Source organism: Sycon ciliatum, chromosome 7, assembly GCF_964019385.1.
Source record: "Sycon ciliatum chromosome 7, ocSycCili1.1, whole genome shotgun sequence".
Lineage (NCBI taxonomy): Eukaryota > Metazoa > Porifera > Calcarea > Leucosolenida > Sycettidae > Sycon > Sycon ciliatum.
The window spans coordinates 24366576-24386801 of NC_088649.1; the positions used below are offsets into that span (position 1 = coordinate 24366576).

Below are 20226 nucleotides of genomic sequence, written 5' to 3' on the forward strand. Positions count from 1 at the left end.
CGCTGGGCTGCCGCAGCACTTGCCATGCACATGTCGTTGTGTACTTTTTTTATCGCAGTTATCATGCCATTCAATGATTCATGGTTCCAGCTGGTACAGTTCGACTGAGGCCCATGCCCAGTGCACTGAGTGCAGTGAGCAGTGCTAGTGTTGAAGTGGTGAGTGAGTGCGGATATCTGTGCTCCATCAAGACTGTATACAATCATGTAGTCACGTCATGCATAAGACATGCACTACAAGTACATGTACATGTACATGTACAAGACAGTGCACCTACCTACTGCAGTCTGCGTAGTGTATACAAGTCATGTAGATCTACACTGTACTTAGTACAAGACAAACAACAGACATGATTGTGCACTTTCAAGAGTAGGGCCTGTCTGTAGGCTGTAGTGTAGCTGAAGCCAGCCGACATAGACTCATTTCAGGCATCATGGTCTTCGTATTTTGTAGAGGTTTCGTTGCTCTCCTGGCAATGGTAGTCTTAGATTCTGTTTGCCTCGAATGAGAAGAATAGTGTGGATCAAGATTAGGACTGACTTACGAGCTCGGAGGGAGGAAGATATTTTCATTCAGCTTTGCCGGAGAAGGTACGGAGACCGCTGGCTGCCCGCACGACGCTCCTGCAGTCTGTACGGATTTCAGCACAGCAGCAGAGTCAGACTCAAAGTCATGCACGGTGCTGGTCATGCGGCCAGCAACAACAGCGCAGTCAACGCCGGTGTGCGTCGTCGACAGTGCATCACGCATTCCGGCCAGCCGACATCACCGAAGCAGCGGAATCGGTGCTTCAGAGACGGTACGGACCGTAGCCGAAACTACCCTCCATTCCGCATCGTCGACGGATGTAGCGAGATATCCAAGGTCACCGTTCCAATCCAGCCCAGGGTCATCAGGTTCTCAGCAGGCATCTTATGATAGTAATACGGCTGCTGGTGCAACGGAGGTCACCGGTCTACCAGCCGTTCCAAGCAGTGCAAGACTCCTGCGCGACCCGACTCGAGATGAGCGGAACTTGAAGGAGCGGGTGCGCTGGCGTCGCATCACCAAAGAATTCCACCTCCTGCGGAAGGTCTTGCCGTGCCTGGACTTTGAGGAGCTGTCGCAGAGGAGTACGCTGAAAAGGGCAAGTCGCTACATCGCCTTCCTGGAAGAGTGCCTACTGCGGGATGACGGCATGTACGACGAAGAAACGGCAGCCATGGTGTGCCGAGATGAGGTGAACGACAATGTGATGGCAGATGACGGTAAGGGAATGGTCAACAAAATAAATTATAATCTAAATTGTCGGTTTGTTTGTAATGGCTTGCTATGATGCAGTTACCGTTGGTCTCCTTCTCCAGTTTCCATAATACTGTTGAGATCGTGCAAAAGTTGTTTTTTTCTCGTGCGCCTGTCAAAACAGTCGGAAGAGAAGCTGGCCGAAGAGAAAACTGTACGAGATTGAGCGTGAATAGATTTTGTGGTGTCCGAATACAAAAGCGGAACTCGTGTGGCGTGTACTACGACAATCAGGCATCTGCCACGGAGCATGGTGGCAGATGGTGCCCTTGTTTCGTTTCGCGTCCCTGGTCTGTTTGTTTCATAGCAAAAAAAACAATGAAATGAGTCCACCCGTATTGCAATACTAAGAACTTGGCGTGGCTGTTGGTGAGGCCACAGCTGACACAGGACGGCAGGTGTGCTGATTTTGTCGTTCTCCAGGATGGAGCTAGAGGGCTGCAGTTGGTGCGTGAAATCTCTGCTTGTCCCTGAAATAGGCCATGTTGCTAATCCATAGTCTGGCGTGGCTAGTGCCAGCTGTAATAACAGCCTTCATTCAGAGTACGTAAAAGGCCCTTCTCCAGATTTGTATGAATTGTGCAAATTTCGTGTCCGGACTCCAGGCGCTGTCATCTAGATTGCTGAGTGATCCCAATTGGCATTCACAGCTGGGCTTCCCCTGTACACACGTTGTAGCACGCAATCCATTCTCGTTAGGACCTCTCCAGTTCTTGTCCCCGCACACCAGGGAGCTGCTGTCCACACAGTCCATACCAGACCTCCACAATGCCACCTCGTTGTCCATTTAGCAGCAACCTGGTTCCTTTTGGTAGTTTTTGTGTGTGGGAGGGGGGGGGGGGGGGGAGGGCAGAAATGCAACGCCTGAATGGACAGTCTTGGAATTTGTCCTTAGCAGCCTACAGGTTTACAAAGAAAAGAAACATATGGATACAAGTTTTTTAGGTTTTTTTTACTATTGGAAAACAGGTGAAGAACAAACAGAAACGTTGTATAGAGTAACTGTCCACCACAATTATACTCTCGTTGTAGATCTCTTCTTATTCCTTAAAGGGGAAGTATACCCTAAAATCAAATTTTCACCAGTTGTAGTCTTCGGGGTGCTGAGTCGAATGGTCTTGGTCCGAGGAAGCTGCGACGCTCCTTTCCTACTTGAATCCCAATCGAACTCGCGCACTTCCACCGAAACTGGGTGACTGCGCCCTACTAGATGGGGATTTGTATGCAAAATGCCACTAAAAGCGCCATTTCGTTCTTATAAAAGCACGGATGACCGCGATTGGCCCATATGTTGTAGTCTTTTGGACGCTGAGTCGACTAGTTTTGGTCCGAAAAGGCTGCGATGCAGCGCTCCTCCTTTATTCCCAATCGAACATGGTTGAACAAGCGGTCACGTGCTCCTGCGTACACCAGTCACCTGGTCACCGTGCCTGCAGGGTACAACTTACTAGCCTGTTTGACCTTTTTTGGGTGCAGTCCTGTCACTCGAGTTGAACTCGAGTTGAACCTTGGTGTGAAAGTTGTCGCCTGCTGGCGCGGTGACCAGGTGATTTGGGCACCCAGGAGCACGTGACCGCTTGTTCAACCATGTTCGATTGGGAATAAAGGAGGAACGCTGCATCGCAGCCTTTTCGGACCAAAACCAGTCGACTCAGCGTCCAAAAGACTACAACATATGGGCCAATCGCGGTCATCCGTGCTTTTATAAGAACGAAATGGCGCTTTTAGTGACATTTTGCATACAAATCCCCATCTAGTAGGGCGCAGTCACCCAGTTTCGGTGGAAGTGCGCGAGTTCGATTGGGATTCAAGTAGGAAGGGAGCGTCGCAGCTTCCTCGGACCAAGACCATTCGACTCAGCACCCCGAAGACTACAACTGGTGAAAATTTGATTTTAGGGTATACTTCCCCTTTAACGGCTTTTCGTTCTGAGTGGGGTGGGAATGTGAGCACTCCGAAACAAACCAGAAGGCACCACTGTGCTTAGGCTCTCTTCAAGTTTTCACCTTCTTATTCCTGTGTGCCCACTGCTCCAATCTTCTTCTCTGTCTCTTTCTGTGTGTGTGTGTGTGTGTGTGTGTGTGTGTGTGTGTGTGTGTGTGTGTGTCTCTCTCTCTCTCTCTCTCTCTCTCTCTCTCTCTCTCTCTCTCTCTCTCTCTCTCTCTCTCTCTCTCTCTCTCTCTCTCTCTCTCTCTCTCTCTCTCTCTCTCTCTCTCTCTCTCTCTCTCTCTCTCTCTCTCTCTCTCTCTCTCTCTCTCTCTCTCTCTCTCTCTCTCTCTCTCTCTCTCACACACACACACACACACACACACACACACACACACACACACACACACACACACACACACACACACACACACACACACACATTTTGTTGGTTGTCTTTCATCACTGGATAAAATAATACTGTTTAGGATCCATGGCACTCGGTATGACAAATGAAGCCAATCCGGTGGCAGTGAAGAAAGTGTCTAGTAGATAGAGGGGTGGGAACCAGCAACACATGCGCATCCTTGTGTGTGTCCTAATGGCCGCCTAGCACAGCGTGTTCACCTATGATAAGAGCAGTTGGTTCCAATGTTCCCCACGTAGCAGCCTCTGCTGGCAGCCTTCGCTAGACGGAGCTTGTCATCGGCCTGTCAGGGGTATGTCAGTGTGCTCTAGTCCCATGACAGATGAACTTATCCAGATGGTCAGTTGTCACCCAGTCAAGAGTTCAGGGTCTAAGGGTCTCGTGAGCGCACTCACACTGCCAGTGCTGTCCAGTGCTGTCTTAGGCAAGGGACCTGGAGGTTTGAGGCGAACCGGGCAGGAGACTGTAGCAGCAGCTATCCTCGGTTGAATACTATGGGGTTAGTAATCAACCAAAACTGGCCATGAGGCAATGATTGGCTTGATGTTGACTTGCAAACGTCTTCAGAGGGCTATTGGCATATGTTGGTCGGACCGGTTTTGGAATTATCTGTGTTTACTTGGACACCAGAATGCCTAGCCTGGCTTACAGAACATCTAGACTGCTTCGGGAATGCCCGGAGTTATGAATGACCCCTTGCCGCTTCCCCGCCCTGCCTGCTAGAGGAGTTTACTGTTGTTGAGTGAGTGCAGAAAAGATGCCTCCTGCGAATTGTGGTGATAGCAGTTAAACAGGACGCACCGTGCTGCTAACATATCTTCATTTCGCCGCCGAATATTTTGCCAGAGTGCAAATCCTGTATACATACTTCCTCCGTTAAGCAAAACTTCGTTGCGTTTTAACAGTTCAGTCCAAATCATTCTATGGCTACGAACACGCTTTGCAAAGTGGAAAACAAGGCAGCATGTGAAAGATATTTATTTACAGATGTCACACAGCTCGTTTCGAAGCAGTCCAGCTTCACTCTTCGTCTGAATCTGATGACGGCTCACTCCCTGATGACATCGAGTCTGCATCCTCGCTGACTGTCGCCGCCAGCGCTGCCAGCTTTTGTTCCGCAGCCTTTACAAGTTTCCAAGACACGATTATTTTGATCGTGGAGATCGCCAAGTTCTTCGCTCGAACTGTGACCTTGACGACCTCCACGGTGGCGCTGATAGTTGTGGCCACTCTCCGGACCGCCATGGAAGGAGCCATACAGACCCAACCAAACGCTCGCCATTTTCGCAGCGGTGTGTCGTGCCAGCACGTTTCCACACCTGCAGAAGCTCCTTTCCGGTTTCCTTCGCCACGAGTGACACGTCTGTCTACAGGCTGTGGAAGAACGCCAAGTCGACGACGTTGAGATCAGGATTTTGCGCCGACTGAACGACAACCTGAATGTCGAACGCTTTTGATTTCCCCTGCGCTGCAAACACAAGTGCATTGAGTTTGGCTGTGTGCGGATGCGCACCATCGACCCGTGCTAGTACAGCAGTGCCTGAGTGCTGGCCGGCTCCTGGACACTTCTTCGAGCCAAGCGGTCGTTCAAACTGTTTCTCATTTTCGCACTTTGGTGTCATGCGCGCGCGCCTGGGGTTGTGTTCTGGAGACATCCTGTCGAGAAACGGTTCTGCTTCGCCGATTTTTTCAATGCACTCCACACTTTTCGGAGGTTCAAAAGCCTGTCAAAACAATGGACGACAACTCAGCTACTCTATGTAGGGGATAGATCACTGACATGTATGTCTAATGCCGAAAGAGATACCATGACAAGAACACTAAAAACGCAACGAAGTTTTGCTTAACGGAGGAAGTACTTAAGATAAAGTTAAGAATAAGATTATTTGCGCACTGCTTACTCCGACATACAAGGCAAGGTAGACAAAAGCTACCTTGCCTTGTATGTCGGAGTAATGAGTGCGCAAATAGGTTTTGGAAGAAGAAAACACATGGAAATGAGATATGAAGCAACTATCTACGAATGTAACCAGATAGCGGTCAGTATGTGCGATAACGGGGCACAAAACTGACAGGCTACTGAGGCATTCAGCGAGCTAAGACCTACATGTTAACACATCTCCAGTGCGCAAACCAACAGCCTGCCAACTTGGAAAGTTCAAGGTTGGGTAGGACCAAAGAGATGTGTTTTCTTCTTCTATTTTACATTTAATATTGGCTCATTATCCGAGTTCAATTTTGCGAATAGTTTTTCATAGCTTTAAGAAAATGACCACCGCGTGTCTAGGAAATTTTACATTTTGTGAGTTTGAAATTTGTGTTTTGTTTCCGTAAATGTTTGTTTGGACTTGATTATCTTGGCGGTGGAAATACAGGTGCAGTTTAGAGCACAGTGGGTGGTTGCCAAATCAAAGCAGTGCAAGGACACTTGATCTATGTAGCTTTATGGTAGACATAATCTCGCTGTTACTAAAGTAAAAAAAACCTCTCGTTGGTACTGGTAACCAGTTTGCTTAGACAGGTCAAGTAACCTGTCAGCATTGGGCATAATGCTGCTGCTGCTGCTAGGGTGTCAGGACTGCAGGGCTGCTAGGGTGTCAGGACTGCAGGGCTGCTACCTTTCTTTGAGTAGAAACCTGCATCAGGAGCGTAGCAACCGGCCGACCGACCGCACCACGTTTTCACCCAGAAGTGCCCAGGATGCAGGATTTTGCACCCTAATTTCGTACTTTCCCCACGGGACACCTCCGGACCCCCTCCCCCCCCCCCCCCCCCCATCCCCCCTCCAGCCGGACCACCTCCATCGGCGGTGCTATGCACCTGGTATGGGTCCACCTCCGTCCAGGGGCAAGGGAGGATACCCCCGTCGGGGGGCGAGGGAGGATAAAAAGGGAGACAGCATCCCATTTAGAAGCCCAAACATTTTTTTCATATTTCACGAGCGCCAAACAGCAGATCAGGCACTTTTGTGAACAAGTTTCAATCGAGGTAAGACAGTGAAGCAGATTTTCGGTCAGCTAGTTGGAATGACATCCAAAAACAACCCGAGTGTTTCCGAAATAATCGGAACAAGTGGCAGCCCTGGAATTGGGTGCACGGTGCTGGTGGTGTTGCAACAGCTGCTGTGCAAGATCACTGCGTGACTGTATGATGGTGTTGGGTGTTAGCCATGTGCGTACGGACGCAGTGCTGAACGCCTTGGAACAGGCTTCGATGAACGATCGAGTCATGCTCGATCTTACCACTGATTCTATTTGACAAAGCTGTTGCGAACTCTTCATTGATGAACATAAGCACACATCGCAGATCCAACCGGTTTATTTCTTCCTGGCCAGATTTGCATCTTTTCGTACATAAAAAACCAAGCCAAATCATACCAGCTGCAACCATCCGAACATTCATTTTCAAACAAGGTCAAATAGGATATTTTGGCTAGGGGATTGGATCCCCCTGTGCCCACCAACCAGCGTATTATTACATTTCATCGTGTGTAGACTATGGGGTTCTGGTATTCCGCACGTTCCACTGTATGATGTTATGTATGTGTGGCCGTGCGTGAATGCATGTCTGTTCTCAGTATGTCCGTGTATTCGTGTGACGGGTTGATAGGCGAATAGTGACAGATGTTCACTGCGGCCGGCAGTCTAGTACCTAGGCAATCACCGTTCTGCCAGCAGTGCAGCTTACAATTCAAACCCGTGTCCAAATCCTGTACAGAAGGTGTCAATATGGGGAGGCACATTCTACAGGTGGTAGCAAATTTATGCACTTGCGCTGCAGGCGGCGAATCGGCCTTGTTTCGGTGGTCCTCCAAGCACCAGCTCCCGGCGAACAGATGCTATGCTCCAAAAGGATGATCATGCAATTGACCACCGTGTGTCCGCTGCTCCCACCTTGGATTCTATATGCTAGGCGGCTAGTCTCGACGTGTGAAATGCGCCCGTCTCCTTTTCACGTAGCTGTATACACCATCTTTGACCTCCCGTTTCTGGTACGGCGAGCAGAAGTCAAGTGTGCGGCGGAGGGAGAGAAAGAGTCGGTGTGCCTGTGCAGGTCTATGCCTACACTGTACAGGCAGAACATTTCGTTGGTCAATAATTATTTCGTCCATCTCCAAGGAAAGGGAGTTGTTCCGGTTGAAAATTTCGTCCATGGACCAAAAGAGTGTATTGAAAAGGTGGACAAATCGACAGCAGTCCGGAATTTAATTTAGTCCAAAAGCTCCTTGGACGAAAGCGACGAAATTAAATTCCAGACGAATATTTCTGCTTATACAGTACACTTGCTATCACTAAGAGAGGGACAGAGAAAGAGAGAGAGAGAGAGAGAGAGAGAGAGAGAGAGAGAGAGAGAGAGAGAGAGAGAGAGAGAGAGAGAGAGAGAGAGAGAGAGAGAGAGAGAGAGTGTGTGAGAGAGAGAGAGAGAGAGAGAGAGAGAGAGAGAGAGAGAGAGAGAGAGAGAGAGAGAGAGAGAGAGAGAGAGACGGAGAGAGAGAGACAGAGAGACAGAGAGACAGAGAGAGAGACAGAGAGAGAGAGAGAAAAGGAGAGAGAGAGAGAGAGAGAGAGAGAGAGAGAGAGAGAGAAAAGGAGAAAGAGAGTCATTTTAAATCCAAAGCATACTGACTGCGGAAGCTGTCTGTGAAGCGTGAAGTGGGTGAGAGAAGAGAATGTCTTGTTTTGCGGGCAGTGCACTTGCACCGTACAGATCAACCATCCATGAAAGTCAAACATAGTGTAGCCATAATTCAAACATGGCGGAATCCCACAGCAGGGAGTATCCTTATTTGATTCTATAATTATGTGCTGTGTCAAACCTGGCTCTGATATGCATAGAGTCACCAAAATACATGCCACGTGTCATCACAGCCCAAGTTGGTTGTGTGAAAGTGGGAAGTCCTTCCACAACTGATCTGCCATCTGGTGCTAGGAGTTTGGACAGTTGGGTTGATTTCCTGCTGCCTGGCTCAACAGGAGATGTCCGGTCTTGATAGGTGTTTGGACAGCTGCTGGGACATGTATTCCTGGTGTGCTCTTGTTCTGGTGTTCGTGACGAACACCTGGTTGGACGAACACCTGCCCTGGAGTGTCACACTCCTCTTTAGGTAGGGGCTAGTGGGCTTCATTTCATGTGTATGTCCTTTCTGATGAGTTCAGCACAAGAGAGTTTGGTAGTTCAATGTGTCAGGTCATGTGTGTGTGAGCGTAATGAGCTCTCTGTACATCAGCGGACGTGGTTTTTGCCTGGTCCGGCCATACCCTATATACCATACGTTATGTATGATCACGCTGGTACACATGACCTGCTCAGCAGTAAACAGGCGTTGATGGTCCAAGAGTGAGCCAGGCCATGGCCCGACCAGCCAGACAGGTTCTGCCGATCCTGGTAGTGACAGCAAACCCAACAGTAGATCTGGTTGCTGTGTGATCAGTATGGTCCTTGTCCTAGTCTCAGCATCATTGTCTTTTCATTACTATTTTATGAGTTGGGTATGTGCATATAGTAAAAATAAATAAATTAAAAATCCCTGTGAGCGCCACTTCTCTCATAGCATTTCAGTGTTTCTGGCAGCAGACAGTCTGATGTAAATGAGCTGTGCCTGCAGGCTATTTCTGCACAGTATCAGCTAGAGAAGTGACACTCTTCTCTTGGAAATGGGCGAATTGCTTGTGTCTGCTAGCTCAACCTGCCCTGCTTCTGTGTTTATTTGGCCTGCCAGAGGCCAGCAGAAGAAGTGGCAAGTGCTTGCAGATGTTCAGTACCTGAGCCTGTTGCTGCTGCTGCTACTACTGTCTATGTCAGTGTGTGTGTGTGTGTGTGTGTGTGTGTGTGTGCAGGGGTAACTGCAGTTGGATCCCAGGACGGATACCCTGATGCCGTCAATCCTTTTTCTGCACCTTGTCCTCACCCACTTACTGAGGTGTGGTGAGCCCATAAGTGGGATCATTTTCAAGTCCACCCAGAGTTTTGGGGATTTCAGGGGGTGTCGGCCGTTGGGTGGTTCAATAGCCAATTGAGTCATCTTTCCAAGATTCCTTTTGAGTCTCTCTCCCCTCTCCCGGGGAGACCCACGTGACCAGTTTTGGCAGTGAGCAACAAGTAAGTACAAGTACAAGTGTGTGTGTGTGTGTGTGTGTGTGTGTGTGTGTGTGTGTGTGTTTGTGTGTGTGTGTGTGTGTGTGTGTGTGTGTGTGTGTGGAGGGAGGGGTGTGGTGCTTGTTTTAGCTCAATCATGTCCAGTGTCTGTTGGTGCCACTAGGTATTTGTGTATTGTGCGTGCTGCTCAAGCATCAAGCCTTTCCCGTGTGGTGTGAATTAGCTATCGTAATCCTGTGACAGAACTGAAGACCTGCTGAAATTGATAGGTCACACGATGGAACAGCTCTGACATACAACTAAGTACTTGATCATCTCACTCAAGAAAAGTCTGTACGAAATATGGATGTGAATACTATTGATTTGTAGAAAAGAATAGGACTAAGGAACTACAAGTTACGCTATAATGTCCACTAACAGCACCAGTTACTTGGTCCTTTTCTTTTCTATAAATTTATCCCTGGCTCTCCGTCCGAGTCCATTATTGATTTGGCTTGATACCAGTGTAGTGAGGTTGCCAGTAGGTAGATGGTTTCCTCCGTAGGCTAAGCTACGTCTAAACAATCAATCAGAGCTAAGGGGGTTGTCGCAAAATCGTCCAGGAAAGGAACATCACTCGTTTCGTACTCTGACCTGCATTCCGAGATGAATGCAGTTTGCTATCCTGGACGACGCAAATCGGATGCATGCACGGGTACAGTTCCAGTTGATTTTAGATATCACCCCACCCACCTCCCACCCACCTCCCACCCACGCACTGAATGATAAATGTACAGTCAGACCTCGCTTATCCGGTCCTCTTTTATCCGGATCCCTCGCCATGCGGAAGAAAATCGCTGGTTACGGATTTACAGCATATGCCATGCATGCATATAGTATGTGTGTTCGATTATCCGATTCCGTCGCCTATCCGGATATTTTTGTTGAAAACAGATGTGTGTGGTTATGCGAGGTCTGACTCTACCATGAAACTTGTCCAATGCAACCGCTCAAGGAACTTGACAAATCTGGCCTCCGTGTACAGGTGGTCTCCTTATCCAGGGGGAATTTGACTGGAAAGGACACCCTTTGTTCCTAGCTGCAGTGGTCTTATAGGACAGGTGGTCACATTGTCAGAGTGGGTGCCTTGACAGGTTTTACTGTGCTGTGTAAGCAGAAAATATTCGTCTGGAGTTTAATTTGAACTCGGAATTTAATTTCATCTTTTTTGTCCAAGGAGCTGTTGGAGTAAATCAAATGCCGGACTGATGACGATTTGTCCAGCTTTTCAATACACTCTTGTGATCCATGGACGAAATTTACAACCGGATGAACTCCCTTTCGTTGGAGTTGGACGAAATTATTGACCTACGAAAATGTCTACCTGGACAGTACTTGTGGTTGCTATTTCCAAAGGCTTGCATTGTAGTGCAGTAGTACTAGTAGTACTGGACAGTGCAGATAGAAACCTGGTTGCAGCTGCTTGTCTCGGAGTGCGTTGTGTACATTTGAGTGAATGCCCGTGTGTGTATTGGTGTTTATACGTGTGTAGGGGTGATCAAGTGTGTCTTTCTAGTGTTGATGAGCCGGCCATCTGCCCAGAGACCAAGTGAGCATGTGTTGGCAGACATACCTGTGGCTAGGTGATCTTCAGCAGCTGTGTACGTGCCTGACACATGTGATGTACATGTAGTGTATAGCTGGTGTAGGTGTGAGAGAGCTGCTGCTGCTGCTGCATGCTGCTCTGTCACTGTTTATTATGTTGTCTGCTACAAAGTGGCCCTTGGCAGCCCACTTGAGCTGGGCTCCTTGCAAATTACCAACCTCACGCCACTGTGGCCACTGTGCCAGCGCACTGTTTACACCGAGTGTGTTCGCCTGCACACTCCTGTACAGTTGTCCCCTCTCTAATCCGGCACTTGTTTATCCAGCACCCTTGCAAACCAGCACACTTTCTGGCAAAATGGATTTTTTCAGTTCATTTTCTACGCTTTAATCCGGCACTTGAATTCCGCCTCCAGCAGCGATTTTCTGCAACAAATCACTCAAACTGTACACAATTCGATTTTCTAATCCAGCAGTTGTACATCGCATACCGTCAGGGAGCATTGTAACATACACAACACATGTAACATACACTTGGGAATATCCTACGCACTCGTATTCCCAAGTGTATGTTATAGATATGCATTCCACGAAGTGCTTGGATTGACACAGAAAATCGCTACGTTTTGACGTACGACACAAACATGTACGTTAATAGGTGGGCCGGGTCGGAGGGCAGGATTTTTAATCCAGCACCCTTGTTTATCCAGCAGAAAATGCCGTTGCAAAAGGTGCCGGATTAGAGAGGGACGACTGTACTATAGATCACAGTCCCCTGTGCTCTCTCAGTATCTGTGCCAGGGACACAGGCCGGACTAACTCACAGTCAGCCTCGTGAATCACCACCTTGGGTGAGGGGTTACACACAGATCTGGCTATGCGTGGAAGACCTAATTGACTTATAACCTTGAGTGAGGGGTTACACACAGATCTGGCTATGCGTGGAAGACCTAATTGACTTATAACCTTGAGTGAGGCGTTACACACAGATCTGGCTATGAAAAGAAGATGTAATGATGTAGGTTTGACTTGCAACCTTGGGCGAGGGGTTACACACAGATCTGGCTATGCCTGGAAGACCTAATGATGTAGGTTTAACTGAAAAATGTGTTTATCTGGAACACTGTTTTATGTTGCTTGGGCTAGGCATTACTAGTACAGCAGGACAGTAGTAGATTTCAGCTGGTACCCTTGTTGGCAATGGGAGCCTCCTCTAGCGGGAAGTTTGACGTGACGTGCAGAATGATGGTGGTATGGATTATGAGAGCTGGGGCTCCCAGAATCAAGCAGATGGTTGCAACAGCCATTGGCAACTATAGATCCTCTATTTTTGGGCCCACACCGAACAGAGCTAGCCTTAGTTAGTGTTATCAGTGTTGCCCACTTGAGCTCAGACATGACATGCTCAAGTGCCTGCCCTGCCAACCTCCCGTCTCTCACCCAACCACCGTATGCAAAGCCTATGACTTACCATTGTCAAGAAAAGGACCAAGGAACTACAAGTTACGCTATAATGTCCACTAACACCACCAGCTACTTGACAATCAGCTCATGCCATGACAATACACAAAACTGACCGACAGCACTGACGTCCTACAACTACTTGTAACTGGCTATCAGTTCTAACATTATAGCGTAACTTGTAGTTCCTTGGTCCTTTTCTTTATTATATATTTACTGTAGTAATCCTTGGCTCTCCATCCCAGTCTTACTTACGATTGTAGCTGGACTAGCAGGTATCTGTACACAGGGCAGCAGCACAGCACGGAGAGCTCAGAACCTTCAGTGGTACCCTAAAGGTACCCTGGATTATGACAAGGAGACTCTCCCTACCCTACCCCGCCACCACCCAATTTTCACAAACCCCTTATGAAATCGTGGATGCGCTCAACCCAGAAAACGGGACAGTTACCTCGGTCCGAAATAGGTAGGTATGTCTCTTGCATTTGATACAAGGGAAGCCAAGAGCTAGAGAAGGAGATTAACATTGTACAGACCTGGCAGTGTGATGATAACCAGGAGTTTAGCCCATCTAATCATGGCTATAGCGTATAGTGTAGGACAATGCAGTGTTCTAGGTAGGCTGCGGCACGATTGAAGCAAGTCGCCGACACTTGCAGTTTATACTAAACCTTATACTGCTACCCGCAGACCTTGAAAGAATGCCAGGTCTGGAGAGCTAGCCATAATAGCGTATTATCATCAGTGTTGACTTGTTCAAGAGGCCTCTTAGCAGTGCAGGGCACTCCTCTGTGATTGCGTGTCAGTACTCGTAGAGTGGGCTCTCTCAATCATGTGTGAGCTCAATTGTCTCCTCTTTGACGTTTGAGTGCTCCTGTCATGTCTGCCCAGCTGGATAGGAAATGGGCCAGCAGGGGGCTGAGTGAATGCTTTGCTGTGCAGCATTCCCACCATCTGTTACAGTACTGTGGAATGTCCCCCCCCTCTAGCGGTCTCTCTGCCGCTCTCCATCAATTCATGGTACAGTGTATGCGTACTGTGTGTATGAAGACTACAGTGTAACTAACTTCAGTATAAGGCACACTGGATATAGCAAACTTCAGTATAAGGTACACTGGATATAGCAAACTTCAGTATAAGGTACACTGGATATAACATACTTTTCTCTGTCCATTGGATTCAAAGCACTGTTTTGAGGACCATGCTTGCCAGTCTTGGCAGTGTGCTGCTGTGCTCAGGACAGTCAGGTGCTGTCTAGTGCCGCGTCCATCCAGGCCTCTGCACTGGTGAAGACATGTGAGAGATCAGATAAAGGGTACTCAGATCGCACAGAAGATGATGGGGAGTTGTGGTCCCATTGCATGTACATGTATGTGAGTGTTTTGTTAAAGAGAGCAATCACCAAGCACACTCCCAATGTGAATAAACAGTAGAATTCTGATAAAAGTACCATCACGACAATAGAAAATGGTTTTAATATCCAGCGTTATTCATGTAAAACTTGTGTTTGCCAGAAGGCTGTACCAAACAGAATCTTGTCTTGACCGGGCAAATGTTCATGCACCAAAGTGCTGTGGATCAAACGTGCATCCCTGGATTGTGGGGGGGGGGGGGGGGGGGGGGATCTTTTCACATCAGGACAGTTTGCACTGCACCAAGGGAGAACCCCGCAGGTCATGTTTTACTGTACTGCAATAGTAAGCAAGATGCCCATCCCCCATCCCCCCACCCACCCACCCACCCATCGCCCTTAGGCCACACTAAGCAAGAATGCCAGTACTACTCAGAGTACTAATACATCAGAGTACTAATACATCAGAGTACTAATACATCAGAGTACTAATACATCAGAGTACTAACACATCAGAGTACTAATACATCAGAGTACTAATACATCAGAGTACTAATACATCAGAGTACTAATACATCAGAGTACTAATACATCAGAGTACTAATATATCATTACATGTAGAGTAAAATCTGTGTTTGCCCGACCCTGTAGTACCAAGTGGAATCCTGTATTGAAGGGACCAATCAATCTTCATCATGGCACCAAAGCGCTGTGTCCTATCAGGATAGATTCTCGGCTACGCCAAGGCCCACAAGGGTGTCCTGTTAGAGCCGGTTTTACTGTACTTGTCCAGCGTGTACATGTACATGTATGCCCAGCACATCTAGGGATTGTAGATCATGGTTACTTGACGGAAGATGCACTGCTATCTGCACTTTGGTGGTGCCTAATGAATTCCAGTTCAGACATGGATAATAATTATAGCAGACCCCAGTTGGCTGCATACCCCTGTTCCGTTTTTCCTTTGTGCTAGGAATCGGCTTCCTGGAGAGAGAGAGGGGGGGGGGGGGTATTCATGAGGGCTTACTCATTGTTCCAGGCAGGTCAGATGCTTCCACACCACATGCCACAAGCTCCAATGACTAATTACTCGGGGAGGTGTACTTCAGATTGTGACATTGACACCACTATCTGAGTTTGTACATGTGTAAATGCACTTGTGCAGTGGCTGCCACGGGGGCTATATTTAGACCTGCCTGAAAGGCTGGGGCACTGTGATTGTGCTGGGCTGGCTCCACACGGCACTTGAATCCTTTCAGAGGTAATCAGTGAATCAGTGCCAGACAGCGTGCCTGGCCAGGGCAGATGTGCGCTGCTTGAACCAATCTGCCGCACCTTGCTCTCTACTTGCTGAGCTATGCCTATGGCCACTGGTCGAGTGCTTCCACTGCTTCGGCTGCCATGGCTATGTGTGTCTGTGTGCGTCTGTGTGTGTGTGTGTGTGTGTGTGTGTGTGTGTGTGTGTGTGTGTGTTTGCCTGCGTTTGCACCATGATGGTGTGTGGCTATCTTGTAAAAATGAATAAATAAAACGCTGGCAGTGCAAGTCATGTGTGTGTGTGTACACACATATTATTATGACTATTTGCGGGCTGATGTGCAGCAGTACATTCTGAGGGCTGGTGGCTACACATTGCTTTAGTATAAGTTTAAGTGTGGTATGCTCCACAAGTTGGCCACTGACACGGCTAGCAGAGCATCCTTTAAGCGAACTAAACCAAGCAAGCGAGTATCACTCAATGTGTACGCAGGAGAGTCATAATACTATTACTCAATGCATGAAAGTCACTCCTACTAGCATTCTGCTGCGTTGTTCGTGTTACTGTTAGATTCCCTATGTTACTACGGTTAGCAAGTTAGAGCACTCTGTATCGAGAAGCGGGAAAAGGTGCATGCAGTAAGTTGTGTATGAGTGCGTGTGTCATGCATATATGGGAGAGAGGTCATTGTAGTGTGTGAGTGCGTGCGTATATGTACATGTACTTGTATATGGAATCTTGAACCTAGCAATATAGTAGGAGTAACCATGAGATCTCCCAGCGTGGATACTGTGATTTTTTTAAACACCCTTTTTCATGACTGTCTTCAAAACCGTTTCTCGGAGAACGAAGCATTGTGACAACTGGCCAGCACAAAGAATCAAGAGATGAACATTTTAAATGTCAATAAAAAACAGGATCCACACCGTGTTTTTCCACCCTGGTGGGTGGTGTTCTTGTTCATGGTGATAGAACTGTGTCACTAACCTCCTCTGCAACACTGTGTGTGGTAGCCAGTGTTTTACCTCAGGTATGTGTGTGTGTGCGTTCGCGCGCGCGCGCGTGTGTGTGTGTGTGTGCGTGTGTATGTGTGTTTGTGTGTGTGTGTGTGTTGTTGTTGGCCTCTAAACCAGTCATATCCCAATGTCTCCCTATGACTCTGTCCTGTCCGTCTTTATCCAATGTACATGCACTAGTGACACACAATTGAATGCAGAACACAAGCGGGGCTGGACTACACGTCCACAAACCGTTTATCTGAGAATGCAGCAGTGAAGTCATCATATCAATTGTACTGTGATTATGCTATTGAAACATTTGATCTGAGCATTTACATTCCTCGGAAAGGCATGCAACATGCTTTAGGACATACAGAATTGCCTAATGGCTTAGGAGATTGGCATCTTCAACCAATGCAGTGCCTCGAGTAAACTCTCTTCCTGTTTGATATCCATTTCGGGCACGTATGTATGTATCGTTAGTTGGATAGATTCTACTGTGACAGTCTGGCTTGCCGGATAGACTTGGATATCAGATAACCGCCTGGCTTTCTGGGTATGAAGTTGATTGAGCTTGCTTGAGGTGGAGAGCACATGTACGTTACGAACTAGTTCCATCAGCTGAAGATGGCTCAGCCAACGTAGCACAGAGACACGCTAATGACAACTACTCGCATCATCTTGTGTATTCTTCGCGCAAAGTATATACCGATAGATTGATGTTTATCTAGCGCTGCTGACATTATGCAGAGGAACCATGGGGGGGGGGGGGATCAAGCCTCTGATACTGAGACCTCTGGTCGGCGGAGCTCAATGGGACGCACCACCACACTCCATCATTCACCCCAGTGTCTGGAGATATGTGGATTTTGTAGAAAAAAAATACTATAAGTAGGTTCATGGACCAGCCATGTCTCTAGAAAGTAACCTGACTCTTTTTTGCATGGGGTGGGATTTGCCCTGCCTTGCGCTTCCTCCCTTCAGCTGTCTCGAAACGGATACGTAATACAGTGCGGTTACTGTAGCAGTGTAGGTGAAACGGTTCCCTTCTCACTGGATGTCTCCCATGCAGTGGTGGATGTGGATAGTATGTGCAATGGTGCACTGGTGTTCTAGAGTGTGGCCGGGTGGTGGTTGCCAGATCATGTGACCTGCTTGTGCACTGTCCCTGGGAGCAGCATATCTACATTCATTATACTGGATGTGTGTTGGTGGATCGATTGAATCATGCAATGTCTGGTCTAAACAAGTTTAAAAAAGTAAATTATCATGTCTGTTCCCGAAGGGAACTCACGACGGCTGCTAACACCCGGTAAACCCTAGCGACAGATGCAGCGCCTAACGGTGGCGCTGCATATCTGGTCTACATCTGGGCCAAATTGTGTTCTTCTGTCTTCCCTCAGTATGTAGGAACTGCATCGATGGGCATGGCATGTGCACTGGTCATGTGCGCCCATCATATCATACACAACGTGTATGAAAGACCAGTATAATGGCCGGACAAATCGAAAACTGCTTCCGCCAGTCCGGAGCCCATGATCATGTGGTCTTCAACACGATCTGTTGGAACTAAAGTAGGAAGGACTGTAAAACTGTAAAATTTTCGGTGCAACTGTATGGGCGATTTCGGTAGAGAGACCAGACACCTAAATTTAAATTACACCTAAAAGGCACTAGAGTATGCTAAATTACACCTGAAACCTGGCAGGTCACTGGCACCGAAATGTTAATGCACCTAAAATTGCATGTTTTACAGTACCCGGCCTGAAACTTGTATGTCTAGCTTTCAGGGATCCACAACCCCACAAGGAGATCATTTGTGTTCTCAAATTTCCATTTGAGCCTTTGGGTTTCTGCGCACACACGCATACACAAAGGCCAATCCGTATGGGGACATGCATCCATGTTCCATGTGTTTGGCCCCAGCAGTTCGGTTCCTGTCTGCTGCTGGATCTCCTTACTCAGGTGGTGGTGTGCAAGATTTCCCAGGCCTCCTGGCAACAGTGTCCTCATTAAATTCTATTGGCACAGGGGATGCCAGCAGCAATCAGGTTGCCAATAGATCACTGTGGAATATTTGTGTAAGGTCGTATGGGCTGTGCGGGATGCAGGAATGTCAGGCTGATGAAGTGACTGTGCTAGGGTATTTGTGCTTGTGCAATAACTCTGTCAGAGAAATTCACCAGCAGCTGCTCCAGGCCAGCCAAGGCAGCCTCAGCTGTTTACGACCACCGGGGGTTTGTCCAGCTGCCGCTCAGTGCCTTCTAGACAGCAATTTGCTGCCGGTCTGAAGTGGCACTCTGCCTTTGTGGAATTCCTGTGGCCTGGCCATGGTGGTGGGGGCTCATGTGCCTGTATTGCATCTGCTGTTGACCACCAATGTGTGATAGTGCAGGGCTGTATGCCATGAATATGGTCCGTAAGGTCCATAACCCTCTCGGTACAGTGTATGTGATTATAATGACTACATATTTGTATTCAATGCTGTTGGCCATGAGTACCGTGTAGCTAGAGAGAGAGAGAGAGTGTGTGTGCCTGATGTGCCTGATGTGTTAGTGTGTCAGGCGCCAGTGTCAAGAGGCTCTCTTATCCCTTGCTCATCTCCTCTCTCTCTCTGCTCATGCTGTGTGCACACACCACCCTGTTCACCCATGCTACTTGCACATAATGTGCTCACCCATGCCGAGACCGTGAAACAATTTTCCATTGGTCCACCAGCCATACCATAGTCTCTCATACCGTGTGTACGATGTGTACGATGTGTACGATGTGTACGATGTGTACGATGTGGCGGGTACACAATACTGTGCCCTCCTCAGTAGCAACATGTGTAGGTGGACAAAATTAATAGTTGGTGGGGCCATGTTCCACGGGGCCTGCATGCTCTTTGCACATTCTCTGTTCCAATGCTGTTTATACATCCCCTGTTCACCAATGCTGTTTGCACACATCCTCTATTCGCCAATGCTGTTTACACACCCCTGTTCACCAATGCTGTTTGCACACATCCCCTATTCGCCAATGCTGTTTACACACCCCCTGTTCACCAATGCTGTTTGCACACATCCCCTATTCGCCAATGCTGTTTACACACCCCCTGTTCACCAATGCTGTTTGCACACATCCCCTATTCGCCAATGCTGTTTACACCCCCCCCTGTTCACCAATGCCGTTTGTACATCCCCTGATCGCCCATGCTGATTGCACATGCCTTGTTCTCTTACTCATTCACGGGGCGGGGTGCATTATGTTCTGTTTACTACAGTAAACCTTCAGTGAAAAGTACCTCCGAAAGTTCGTAAGATCCGTACTCAATGTAAGATCCGTACTCAATGTAAGATCCGTACTCAATGTAAGATCCGTACTCAATGTAAGATCCGTACTCAATGTAAGATCCGTACTCAATGCAAGATCCGTACTCAATGCAAGATCCGTACTCAATGCAAGATCCGTACTCAATGACCATGGTGTTGTACATGCTAGGTCAATGACTGGTAGAGTGCAGTGTCGTATAGGGCAGGCTGGTCGTCAAAGGACCTTCTAGCCCCCAGTAGTATGGTCTATTCAGATTATTATTATTATTATTATTTTTGAAGTTGATTGTTCCAACTAGTAAGTTCGTATTATTATTTTGTTTATTTTTATTTCACCGTCCAATGGCAGAAGCCAATGCAAAGGAGGGGGCGTTAGCCAGTCATGGCAAGATAATGAAAAAGAAAGATTACTCACAGAAGCTATATGTACCCAGTGTGCTACAGGTGCCAGGGATGCCGCAAGGGCAAAGCCTCGTGCACTGCACTCTAACTCACAGTCTCAACAAACTAGCCTTGTGCTCGATGGTGCT

General features: G+C 47.9%; 1 protein-coding gene across 1 annotated transcript in view; it reads left to right on the top strand.

Moving 5' to 3' along the window:
- Positions 1-450: 450 nt before the first annotated feature.
- The window catches only part of LOC135821211 (uncharacterized), a 25069-nt gene continuing 5293 nt past the window's right edge, over positions 451-20226 (top strand). The window contains exon 1 of the mRNA XM_065334277.1: positions 451-1247. Coding sequence (XP_065190349.1) covers positions 689-1247 — 559 coding nt within the window. The 5' untranslated portion in view covers positions 451-688. The remainder of the gene's footprint in view (positions 1248-20226) is intronic.